At 41.2% G+C, this 12,245-nt stretch overlaps 1 protein-coding gene across 1 annotated transcript; it reads left to right on the top strand.

Annotated features, from left to right (window-relative positions):
* Positions 1–4,936: 4,936 nt before the first annotated feature.
* On the top strand, positions 4,937–12,018 carry tnfsf11 (TNF superfamily member 11). Its single transcript, XM_043249723.1, has 4 exons — positions 4,937–5,275; positions 7,666–7,701; positions 9,868–10,006; positions 10,122–12,018. Exons 1-4 carry the CDS (start codon positions 5,090–5,092, stop codon positions 10,541–10,543), a joined length of 783 nt encoding a protein of 260 aa, XP_043105658.1. The 5' UTR covers positions 4,937–5,089; the 3' UTR covers positions 10,544–12,018.
* Positions 12,019–12,245: the final 227 nt, after the last annotated feature.

Here is a 12,245-nt window from a genome sequence, read left to right as displayed (position 1 = left end):
TTGTGTTTGTGGGCTGAAACTGAACTCTCGGGTGGGTGGTACAGGGTTCTCCCACAGCCCTGAGCAAGTGAGGTTGGCCCTGTTTACCATGGAATCATCCCACGGTGGGAGAGCATCAGCTTCAAGAGGTCTTTAAGACCCCTCGTTCACTTGAGGAGCAGCTGAGTCATTTCAAAATATCAGTGTTTACAGGGGCTTTGCCTGAGAAAGTGACCCTTTGCTGCTGTAGAGAGGACTCAGTGTTTCCCATGCTTGAACATGTTTTTATTCAAGTGGCTGAAAACACATTAATCACACAGTTGCTGTACACACCGAACTTACATCAGCCTGACATATCATAATACCGGTGCTTTGATCTGGCTGCTTCCTGTCTCCTAATGAAGTCATTCCTGACTCAGACATGTCATAATATGAAAAACAATTGTCTATACCCTTCCATGACCTCAGCTTTCCTGTAGCCGTCCCAAGCATGTACCTCCACATTGACATGGTAACGGTCCGGATTAGTTTAGGGGGATTTTCTAATGAACGGGGTGTTATTAATCACCACGTATGAATCACATCTCCAACCATTCGAGTAAATAACCAGTGGCAGCCACAAGTTGTACCATCTTCACAGTGGTCATACCTTGGTCAGTAGGGCAGGAGCTGTTCGCCAACTGGAATGTTCTCGAGAGGTAGGCTGGGAAAAACTGTCAGCAGGTTAAAATGGGCAGCGCTGTGGCTACTCGAATTAGGCCTTAACTAACGGAAAAACAAGCAGGATGCTGTTTGTGGGGAGTGCAGGAAGAGGCAGGGAGGCAGTGCTAATCTGGTGACATGCTGCATGTTTCAGTCGTGGATGCGGCTGTGCGCTCACTAAGGAGCCAGTTGCAATTTATCTTGGGATAATGAGAGACTGGGCAGCCTCTAACTGACGGTTTAGCTGTAATGGTCTACCGCTGCCCTATTCCACACTGTTCATCTTAAAATCATCACCCCATAGTGATACAGCAAACACCACCTGAATTATATTAGAGCTGTACCAAAACCTATTGTGCTGCCTCGCTGTCTACTGCCTACATAGGCAGCTACCTTTCGAATCAGCATCTTAAAACCTCACAAGTGACCATTTGGAAGTGTGTGTGCACCACACAAATATTGTTTATAGTAGAATCTAGTGAACAGTTCTGTTGTCTTTATGGATACACCTACATCACATGGATTTGTCTTTCTTTGGGCTTCAGAATCGAAGCATGCCAATCAAAGCTTTACAATGCTGCTTCTGTTGCCAGTTCACTAGGTTTTGGAACAAAGCAAGTGATATCGGATACGATCAAGATGTATTATGGCACAGGTTATCAAAACAACATTCTCTTTCCAGCTGTTTGTTATGGTCCATTTATTTTCCAAAATGATAAAACACTGGGTTTTGTCCCAATGTTCACTGAAAAGTTAATGTAGAATGTGACCCCATTCGGATCTTTAAAACCTCTACTGTATTAAAGCCAAGTATTTTTATAAGCTGCCTTCTAACCATAACAATAGATCACATATCAAAATAAGAGGTTATGCTGGCCCCTTCAGAATGGTTAACCTGATCACAGCGCATACTGGCACACGTTTCATAACAGTTCCTAGAAATACTAGAAGCAATTAGACATTTTAATCCCTCGACTGATTCCTCTGGCACAACACCAGTCTTCGTTTGTCAAACCATTGACACATGCTCTAATAATCTGCATTGTATTCCAACTATTAACACTACTCATAAAGCGAAACTGAATATAAGTATTATGCCTGAATATTTTTGGCACATTTATTTCGCAAGTGATGTTTTCAAATCAATGCTTGGTCAAAACCACATTCCCCCTTGTCTTCGCGTAGCCACATTTTTTTTATTACCAACATAAAGTCTAGTCCACTTTGCACTTTAGCGTGGCCAAGAACCGCCTACTTAGACAGGAAGTGGCTGTCTGACCGACATGTGATTGGACCAATCTCCAAGAGTACTTTTTTAAGACTTGATGTTCCTTATTATAGTCGCATAGGGACTTGTAAACATGATTTTGATTTCCCTAACAGACTGAACCAGTGAATCCTGCACAACGGCAACCAATTAGAATGCAGCATGCCGCGTGTTTTAGATCTCTTGCCAAGTTTTTGTGCAGTGTGCATCGAAGACCCATGTGGGCGTGCCAGCTTCTCTGTCATCAAGGTGGTTGGTTTGCAATAACCTTCGTTAGGTGGCGTATGAAGTGCGAAGACTGAAACAGACATACAGCAGACCTAAAGTGCCCTTTTTAAGACCTCTTCTGTTGTGATATATAAAAGAGAGAGCGAGGAAGGAGAAAAGAGGAAGAGGCGAGTGTTCTTTGTGTGCTCTGGGATGACTTACCACACAGGATGTGGCGGAGAAGGGAAAGGACAACACTGCACTCTTTCATGTCCCATTTCTGAAGTCTGGAACGTGGCGACTTCTTAATTCTGTGCTTATGCAGCTCTGACACTGATCACAGATTAATATGAGCAATGACCGCAGCACTGTTTCTGTTATTAAGCACCGTAAGAGCTATGAATATGAAATCCCGCAGGCTAAAAGGACAACAAAAAGTTTCGTGGGATACAAAATCCCATGAGCGAGGCTCTGCGGTGATGCTAATATTTCAGATCGAACTTCCTGCCTCTCGTTGAGTGCTGAAATATTGTGAAGTTTATGCAAAGAAAGCGGTCTGCCTGAGACACTTTAGCGTAGCCACATGGAGTCTGCAGCCAGAAAAAAACATCCTCACGGTGACTCCACAGTCTGCGAAACATGGGAAGGATTCTGGCGTGGTGCTCTTGCTTATCCTGTGCGTACAGTACCACGCTTACAGGAGAGCTAATAATACGCTCCAGAGGCCTGCTCAGCACTGAGAAAAGTGCCTGCCAGTGGTTTTGACTGCTTTGCTCTCAACACTGCCTGGTTTTGGCCGTCTGTCATATTCTGATGGAGTGCTGGCTTCGGCGTATTCAACTACCTTCTGGCTTGGGCAAGAACAGCTCACATGGCAAAACAAAAGGGTATAAATACCACCCAAACCTTCCTGCCGCAGCGCCTTCATTCTGTGGAAAATAGCTGAAGGCACGAGAAACCCACGGCAAAACTAGGGTTCTCACGGTATATTAATGACTCTCGAGCGAACGTGGCGTGCTGCGGGATAGCGGTCCCTGCGAGGGTAGCCAAGTTCATAAGGTTACAGAGTGTGCTCGAGCTTGTCTGGCCTTGCCCTAATTTCAGAAGGGGAATCCAGGTGACCCGATCTTCGTCCGCAGCAATGCATCGTTGCCAAAACACTGCGAGCAGACACGAGTTACGCAGAAGTCACAAACTCCAGCATGGTGCTGTTTGCAAGCAGAGTAATAATTGTGGTTCTGAGAAAAAAAGCTGATATAATGGTGGAGCATTACAAGCTTTCAGCGCTGGAGGCTGGATGAATGGGGGATAGCCAAGCACATGAACTCTGTTGACATTCATCAAATCTCTTTTGAAAACTCTTTTCTCCGCAGCTGCCTAAAATAACTGTTTTAAAACAGGTTTTTTCTGCTGGGATTTGTAATTGCTTGATGATCAAAAGGCACATTTGTTTACGAAACTCTTCTTTTTAACATCGTTTCAGCTTGGCAATAACAAGAGGAATTTCAGCATGTTTATAAGTCCATGACTCATTGATTCTCTTCAGGAATATCATGGATGCTGATCTAAAAAGTGGGTGCTATTTCGAAAATCTGTTTTTGAGTTGCAGGTGTTTAATTCTGTGCGAGTTGTTCAATACAGTATAGATTGTGTAGGAACAAAAACATGCGACAAAAACAAGTATTGATTAAAGTTTTTGCTGGCATCTCAACAGCTAGTGAGCTTCCTTTTTAGACGGGATGTTTGAAATGCTCTTGTGATACCTCAGGCAGGCAGCTAATTTGTTTTGTTTTTGTCTTTTTTCTCTCTAGCTGGGTGGCTCAATAGACACGACACCTAGAAATGCCCATTAGGCATGATTGCATGAAATTGCAGCAGCTCACGAGACATAGTGTCTAAACCTGCAGTCTAGATAAACACCTCACTTGGCATGACGTCCAAAACAAGCTGTCTTGGTAGGCAGCTCAATGTCCAAAACTGATTTTTACATATTGAACTCACTACATATATTGTCCAAAATATTGTCCATGATTCCCAAAACTGGTGTCTACATCAACACACATACTGTCAAGGTTGGCAGCTCACTAGGTATGATGCACAATCATGTCGCGTATGTAGATTCTGGCATGACAGGCAGCTCACTAGGTATTTCAGTAAAATGATTGGCAGATGAGCAGATCGCTAGGTATAACACATATAGATGTAGGTAGCACATGAGCACATGCAGGCATCTAGGTAAGCCTGTCACACCAAAAATGCTGTCTAGGTAGGCAACTCAGTATGATATCAAAAACTGGTGCATGCAGCTCTCTAGATTTGATGCCTACAATGATTGACTAGGCAGGCAGATCACTAGAAATAACACCAATAAATGCTGTCTAGTTAGGTAGCACATTAGCACTGCCACAGTCTTGTGTGGTCTCAGTATTACAACAGACAGGAGCTAAATACACCACTCCAGGAAGTAACAGTCATTATAAACACAGCCCCATTACAGTGGGTTTAAAGTACAAGTGGTTTATTTTTATGTACTTGTCAAGTTAATCTCACTGGTTTTAGGAAGCTGTCAGTTTAATCTCATTGTGGTTTGTGTGGTACTTAGTGGCGAGGAAAGATATTTAGCCTAATAACAAATACCTTGATTTATTTACTTTAAGTGAAAAAGTAAGAGCCACGTGCATGTCCGGGTTAGCGCGGTCCTTATCTCTTCAGATAGCAATGTGACTCCAGCAACCTGCTCTTTACCGAACTCACACAAAAAGAAGTGAAGAGAAGAAAAAAAAGGAAACATGAAAAAGCGAGATCATCTGTGCCTATTATCTGATTGGCTGTCTCCGAAGCCAACAGCATTGCCCACCCACATGTTTATATGAATCGTTGATCATTTGTCGAGTCCTCCCACTGAGAGAGGATCTGTGCCGCGATCGAGCGCTCATGGCAGCTAATGATTATCGCGCTTACCTGCGGAATCATATCGACATGGAAGAGGCTCCGGGGCGCGCCGCGCACACGGGACCCACGCACAGAGCGCTCATATTCGGCACGCTCGCTGTCATGGGACTGCTGCAGGTCGCGTCGAGTGTGGCGATCTTGTTGCACTTAACCGGTTATCTGCGAGAGGTAAGAAACTCTCGAGGAAGCAAAGGCAGAAAGCGCAGTTTCGTGGGCAGGCTTTGTCACAGTTTGGCTGCATGCATCTTTAAAAGTTTTACTTGCGTTTCAGCACTTTTGAGGCCTGGTTTCGTTTAACCTGCTGTGAACTCTGAATGTCAAACGCTGCAGGACGGTTCAGAGAGTGTGAGACGCGCCGCGTTTGAACTTCAGAAGGAGAGCGCGCTCGGAGAAGCGCCTTGTGCCCACTCAGTGCTTTTTGTGCCAAGTGATGTTTTAACGTAACTTGCAAAACGATTGATTCTGTGCTTTACAAGCTGGAGATAGAGAGCTTTGACGTAAATTTGGTCTGTGCGATTAAGTGGCACCTTCAACATCAACATATGAACTTAAACGTAACTGCAGAGTTGTCAAATGTTAAAGCTCTTGACATCTTCTCCTCGCAGACAGCAAAACACGATCGTTCTTTATTCTTTTAAGACATTACTTCTACTATCACCTCACAAACATATCCATGCTAGATGTAAGAGCTGTGTTTTATGTGTAGAGCACGTCAGTATTTATGGATCTCTCTTGATTCATATTTCATAACTCGCGTTGCCGTCGTTCAGTTTGCCGGTTATTAAACGTTTAAATAGTTTTGTTTCGTGCACTAGTTTTGTTCTAGGACGAACTAATCCAATTGCTGACGCAGGAAATGTTGGTTTTTGGCAATGCTGATCCTTGTGAATGTGTTGTTGGTCTAGCACTGGTTTCCTTGTTTGTTTGTTTTTCTCGTGTTTTCCAAAATTGAGGAGAAAACATAAAGACATATAAAGTTTGCTATTGAGGCTCCCCCACAAGTGATACGGAGACGTGTAGTGTCTGTCACCAGGCTGGATGTGCATGGTCGTTCCTGCCTGAGAATATTAGAATAAAATGAAAGTCAGAGCTATAAAATAACACAAGCTGGTCAAACCCGAGGTTCTTCTTTAGCTTCCAGCTCTGTTTGCTTCCAAACTAACTTCATGAGCTGCATTCAGAGATGCTTGGCAAATAATTCAGCTCGTAGGTTTGTAGTTGCTAGAAAGTAAAAACGTTTTCCCCCCTCTGGAATGGTGTTTTGCTGGTCATGTCGAGTTTGCCCTTTCACCCTGATTCTCCAAAACACTTCCTCTGGCTTCATTGCTCATCTGGTGGTGGTGGTGGTGGTGGTGGTCTGATTCTTGTATGTTTGGCAGAGCTGCAGTGAATGGGATGCTGAGAAACAGCTCTCATATGTTGTCATGCCCAGACCTCTCTCCTGTAGTTTCAATGCTGTGGAGAATATTATGACATCTTGTTTTGTGAGGCTTTGGCCCAAACGCAGCGGTGTATGTCGGAGGCTTCTTGCGTGCTGGTGGAGGGCCAAAGAAACGGATGCAAGAAAGGAAAAAGATGAATGTCAGTTGTGTTTGGCTCACGATTCATGTTATCCTCAGAAAAGGATGCAGTGACCATATATGATAATGAAATTTCTTCTCATTCCTTTCAATGCAGTTCAGTGATTTAGAGAAAACGAGAATTATATCAGACACTGTGTATCTCTCTCAGTCTGTCTGTCTTCATTCAATCTGGTGTTACTTACTGTTACAGACAGTTTCGGACTTTTGGATTTTACCTTGTAACTTTATCATATTACCTTGTAACTGAGCACCTGCACTATTCATAGTCTGAGATAGGTGTTGACGCCCTAGTTTTACTCTGTTAAATAGTGTTTACGATCAGTGAGAACAGTTTATTTCATTTACAAAAATTTGGCTGATAGCAGTGATAGCAGAAAAACGTGTTTGTGCTTGAACATACTTGACAAATATCAAAAAGCGTTCATCTTTTTTCATTCGATCCCAATAGAAATAAGCATTTTCTTCGCTTATATTTAGGGAAGATCGACATGGAGTTTTTTCCATGGAAAAATATGAGAGTGACCTTTTATTGATCTTTTTTTTTTTTTTTTAAATGAATGAAAGCAATAGTGTTGAGGAATTTGAAGAATCTTATGAACGGCAAGCATTCCGATTTTGGGAAGGTCTGAAGACTTTTTTTAGTCTTCTGCAATTGCAGGTTCAGGTCTTGCTTAAAGCATTTAATATGAACATAATAAGCCCCTCGTTTGTGATGGAAGTGTTTTGTTTTATCACCAAGGCTGAGGAAGTGCGTTGGTCAAGACGTATAGTAGCTTAACATATTATTTGTCGTTGAATAGGATTTACAGAAAATGTACAGCTTATGCCCTTTCGTTCTCCGAGCATGTCAAGCGCGGTTTCATTTCTTAATAAAAGTAAGCCTGCTTTCCTGCTAGTTCATTAAAAGCGTGCAGTGTGCAGCGGTACCTGCTGGATGCAGTTGTGTGACTGAACTGTGTTTGTTGTGTTTTACAGGTCGACCTTGCCTCAGCCCAGCAGAGTCCTAATGAGGTGAGCTTATAAACTTCAAAAGATGAGTCTATGTTCCCCATGCTTGTGAATTTTGGCCCAGCATCGGTTTGCAGTTTCTTGCAGTGTGCACTTCTTTACCTCATTTTACACGATTTGCATTGAGTCTTTTGAAGGAAACGAAATGCAATTGAAGTATACCGTGAATCTCGTTAGATTCTAAACAGTGAAGCTTTAGATCTTTTCTGTGTTTTTGCGGTTGTTTTCAACTCACTCGTATTTTTTTGAGAAGTGCAAAGATGCTTTACGCAGGTTGGGGTGTGATGGCTTAATCATCATTCTTGGCATTATAAAACATATCATATAGCGAGGCATTTCCTCTTATTACCACAAACAAGAAAATTCCAAACATGTGTCTCTCCAGTGGCCTGCAAGTATTTTTACTGAATGGACACAATGTGCTTCTTGCATTAATGGTACCAATGTCCCGTTGTGGACTTTTTATTGGTATTTTCACGTATTTTGTTTAAAGACAAGGATAAACACTTTAAACCCTATAAAAACATTTTCTTAACCATGATAGCGTAGTCGCTTTTTTTTTTAAAAGGTCAACGTCCCTGGAACTGTTCTTTGTCAGTAACTCAGTTTGGATATTTTGCCATGTCTCAGGGATACTGGCTCTATAATTACAACTGATTTGCTTAGACATCTATATACGGTCCGTACGGATGCCGTTCTCATTGTTCTGTCTTCGTGCAGTAGAGTGTAATTGCAGGGTTTGGAAAAGGCTTTTGGCTGCGGTTAAGAAATAGATTTGTCTCAATTAATATCAGAATCTGTGAAGAGAGATCAGAGGAGAGGTAAAGCATGTTGACTTTAGTTCATGCGTGCATTCAAAGGATTATGTCCTGTATGCGCTTTTTGTAGGTATAATGCCATATGCAGTTTCTAATCGTGGTCTTCTAGGCTTTGTGAAGTGTTTTTTTTCCTCCCTGACAACTTTCCTTGCCAGGCCATGAGAAGCTTACTGTTTTTATCATTATCCTGGGACAACTTATTTCCGAGTAAAACTAAACCTGAAAAAAGTGTTTAAATATATGTTATGTCATGGCTTTTTAATGTTGCTCGAATGCAATCTAGTTTGAGAGCTTGTATGTGCTGGCCTACTTTGTTTTGCGGTCTACCAGAATTCTTAAGAAGGTCAATGCACCGAACGACATCCAGAACTCTGCACTCAAAAGCCGTAATTATTATGTTTGTTTGCTATTCGATGCTAGTATAAGGACACAAAAACCCTAATATTATCATGTTTAGATATTTAGTTCATATTTCATAAATACAGCTTTTACTCGGGCCTTAATCTACTACCACTTATATAAATCTCTTTGTGGTATAATATGTATAAAATAATGACATATTCGCCCACAAATCATACTAGATTTCACACAGTCGAAGGGAGTGCATGTGTAAGTATTTAACGTGATTCAGATTTGCCAGACATCCTGGGCTTTTTTTAAAGACACCTTGCTCAGTATAAGAAATGTAATTCTCTTCTAAAGACCCTTGAGGCATAGGGAACATTTCAGTCGCACCTGAGCAGGTGAAAGTGCAGTAAGGAAACAGTATGACACCTTTATAGCCTGGTAGTGTTATTAAATCCTTCATCTTTTGCCTTATTTATCTGGTTTTACCTGTCATGCATCCTTTAAAGGCAATTGAGTCTTAGCCTGAAATTTATCGATGACCGTCTTTAGCCCAACCGGCCGGATGCTACATGCTGACTTTGAGAACATAACTATTTTTTCAGTCAGTGCAAGTTCTTAAACCCTCTTTGTGACTTTTTGCAGTGTCTAGTGACACAAAAAACACATTTAAGCTTTAAAGCATTAAACAATGTTGCATTTAACCAATATCCTAAATCCTTTTGCTTGCTTGAAATGAAAACAGTGGCAAACATTGGGGAATCAATGTATAACTTTACACCATTTCCTAACTAGCTTGTCTGATTTCTATTCATGCTGCATCATTTTAGCTAGACCTTGCCACTGCTAAATGGCATTGGTCTAAAACAAAATATCTACAATGAACATTCAATATCCTTTGTTTAATCTATTCGTTTTTTTATTGGAGATGATCATGATCATAAAAATCTGCACCATGAAGATCGTTCAGTAATGTGTTTGGTTGTTTTTGTTTTGTTTTTTTCAGGAAATGCACAGTGAAACCTTAATAGCTGATCCTGCCTGTAAAAGTTTTAAGGAGAAGAATCAGAAATGTCGACTAAAAAAGGACACGCGTATGCCATTAGCTCACCTCCCTATCAAGACGCCCACTAATTTTTCAGCCAGTAAGCGTATTTTATTTATTTAAGAATCAAGTGGCATGATTGTCAGCAATGTTTCCGTAAATGTACATTCATATCAAACATGTTTATTCTGATTGTGTTGCTTTTGCCTTCGCAGAAAATCGAAATGACTTAACCATGATCACCTGGGATGAATCTCAAGGGCTGAAATATAAGACGAGACACAACGCCGGACGAATTCTAGTGGAAGAAGCTGGCTATTATTATGTATACGCCAAGACCTGCTTTCGGTACGCTGAGGATCACGACTCTAGCAAAGAGGACGTCAGCAATTTACAGTTGTTTCAATACATTTATCACGAGAAGCACACGCAGTCTGTAATTACACCTATTCTGCTTACAAAAAGCGGCGGCACTCTGCAGTGGAACATCGCCAAGTTTAACATGTACTGCGTGGAGCAGGGCAGAAGCATCCAACTGAGTAATGCCGACGGTATTTATGTCAACGTATCCAATGCATGGCTACTGGACCCAGCAGCTGACGGGACGTATTTCGGAGCTTTTAAGATAAGCAATTGATTTGCATCGTTTTTGCTACTGAACATGTTAATGCACATTTTGCAACCTTGCAGACCTTTTTTAAAGTGACCATGAACCACTGAGCACTTGTTTTTGATCACTGACTTCTGATTTTTGTTCAATATAGATGACTTTTAAGAGCACATTATAACTTTGAACACTTCCTAATTGTGCCATTGAAGCTCTTAAGTACCAGCACTAGAAAACCAAGAACGGACTCAGGCCTCTGTCTGTGTTTTGTAGTTAAGTACCAATACTGGTGCCATAATGGGGTGAAGGTTAGGATGATTCCAACGATCAGAGAGTTGGCCCGACGCAATCCCAGGGTCGCAATTTCAACGGAGGCCGAGGGACAAAGTTACCCATGCTGGCGGCTATCAGTTCAAAAATGGTACCCATACTTTTAAAATGCTCCAAAAGTCAACAAGCCACGAATCGCAGTGGTGGAAAGATGCTGGACAGACCTAGTAAAGTACGCCAAACGGTAGTCTGCTGTGACCTTCACAACAGAGGAACTAAGTGCTCGAATTTACTCCGTATGAAATTCTGGTTCACTAAAATGTTTTATAAATGCAATAGCACATTTGCAGCCTTAGTGATGTAATGTTAGCAGTTAGCACACCAAAAAGTAACTGCCTTGAGATAGTAATAAAAGATGACATATCAGTGCATCCCTAGTTAATGAATCATTACATTTACCAAGACATAAAATAGTTAAAATACCATGAAATGTTTCATTCTAGCAAGCATGTTTGAGTCGGACTTTGTAAAAATGAGAAGATGCAGAATCCGTCAAAGACAACTGAATTGTGCCAAACCGGTGGATAGTCGCTTACAATTTCACCCGTTTTACTGATTGGTGAATTTCACTGTTGGACATTTTAGAGCTGCCCTTTTGTTTTTTTCAAATTTCTTGAACAAAACGCATACAAGCATTCAACAAAAATCGAGGCAGCTGGACTGTCTTTGACTCGGTGTGACAAGCCATGTGCGGAACCAAACTGAGTTTGGTTTGCTCTAATTTAATTTTTGTTCTTTTTTTAATGCACTAAGTGTATTTATTTATTTTCTATGATGACAGAACGTTTGCCAAATGTTCTGTCTGTTGTACAGTTTTGTAGTGTATATAATTTTATAATTGCCTTTATTACATTCTTAAAGAGGTTTTTGGATGAAGGGCATTGACTTTAGGTCAGTTATACATGCGCTTTTGTCCCAGGCACAGGGCTCCTGTTTAAAGCATAAATGGATTAGTTTCTCACTAAGAAACTTTATATTTAAGTACAATTCATTTGACAATTCTGTGTGCAAATGTTTGTGGACAGCAGAATATAATGGTGCCATTGCCAACCCAAAGCGGGCCAAAAAAGGCTTGCGGCCTTAAAGTCTAATATTTGTTCTTCATATGTTAGCAAAAGTTTTGTTTAATTATGTTTATTTATACTATTCTGCCTAATAAAGATACTTTTTTTAAAATAAACTACCAGTTTCTTAATGAAAAGCACTTTCGATAATGTGATAAATGCTGTTCGCATTTGTGTTAGCATTCATAGTTTACCTAAGCGTTGGGTCTATTATTAATATTGCCTCGACAAAGAAAAAGTCCAGCCGGTTCCCAGCGTTAACTGGCTCCTCTCTGGAAGTGACAGCTAAAGTAAATGTTTGCTCTTTCCTTTCTTTGCGGTATTGTCAAGAAAACGGG

Source organism: Puntigrus tetrazona, chromosome 9 (genome assembly GCF_018831695.1).
Source record: "Puntigrus tetrazona isolate hp1 chromosome 9, ASM1883169v1, whole genome shotgun sequence".
Taxonomy (NCBI): Eukaryota; Metazoa; Chordata; class Actinopteri; order Cypriniformes; family Cyprinidae; genus Puntigrus; species Puntigrus tetrazona.
Note: the sequence above shows the minus strand (reverse complement) of the source record. Positions and strands in the feature narration are given on the sequence as shown.

Coding starts and splice junctions, on each gene's coding strand:
- tnfsf11 (XM_043249723.1), top strand. CDS start 5,090: ATGGCAGCTAATGATTATCGCGCTTACCTGCGGAATCATATCGACATG. Junction 5,276..7,665: donor TAACCGGTTATCTGCGAGAG/GTAAGAAACTCT, acceptor TGTGTTTTACAG/GTCGACCTTGCCTCAGCCCA. Junction 10,007..10,121: donor GCCCACTAATTTTTCAGCCA/GTAAGCGTATTT, acceptor TTGCCTTCGCAG/AAAATCGAAATGACTTAACC.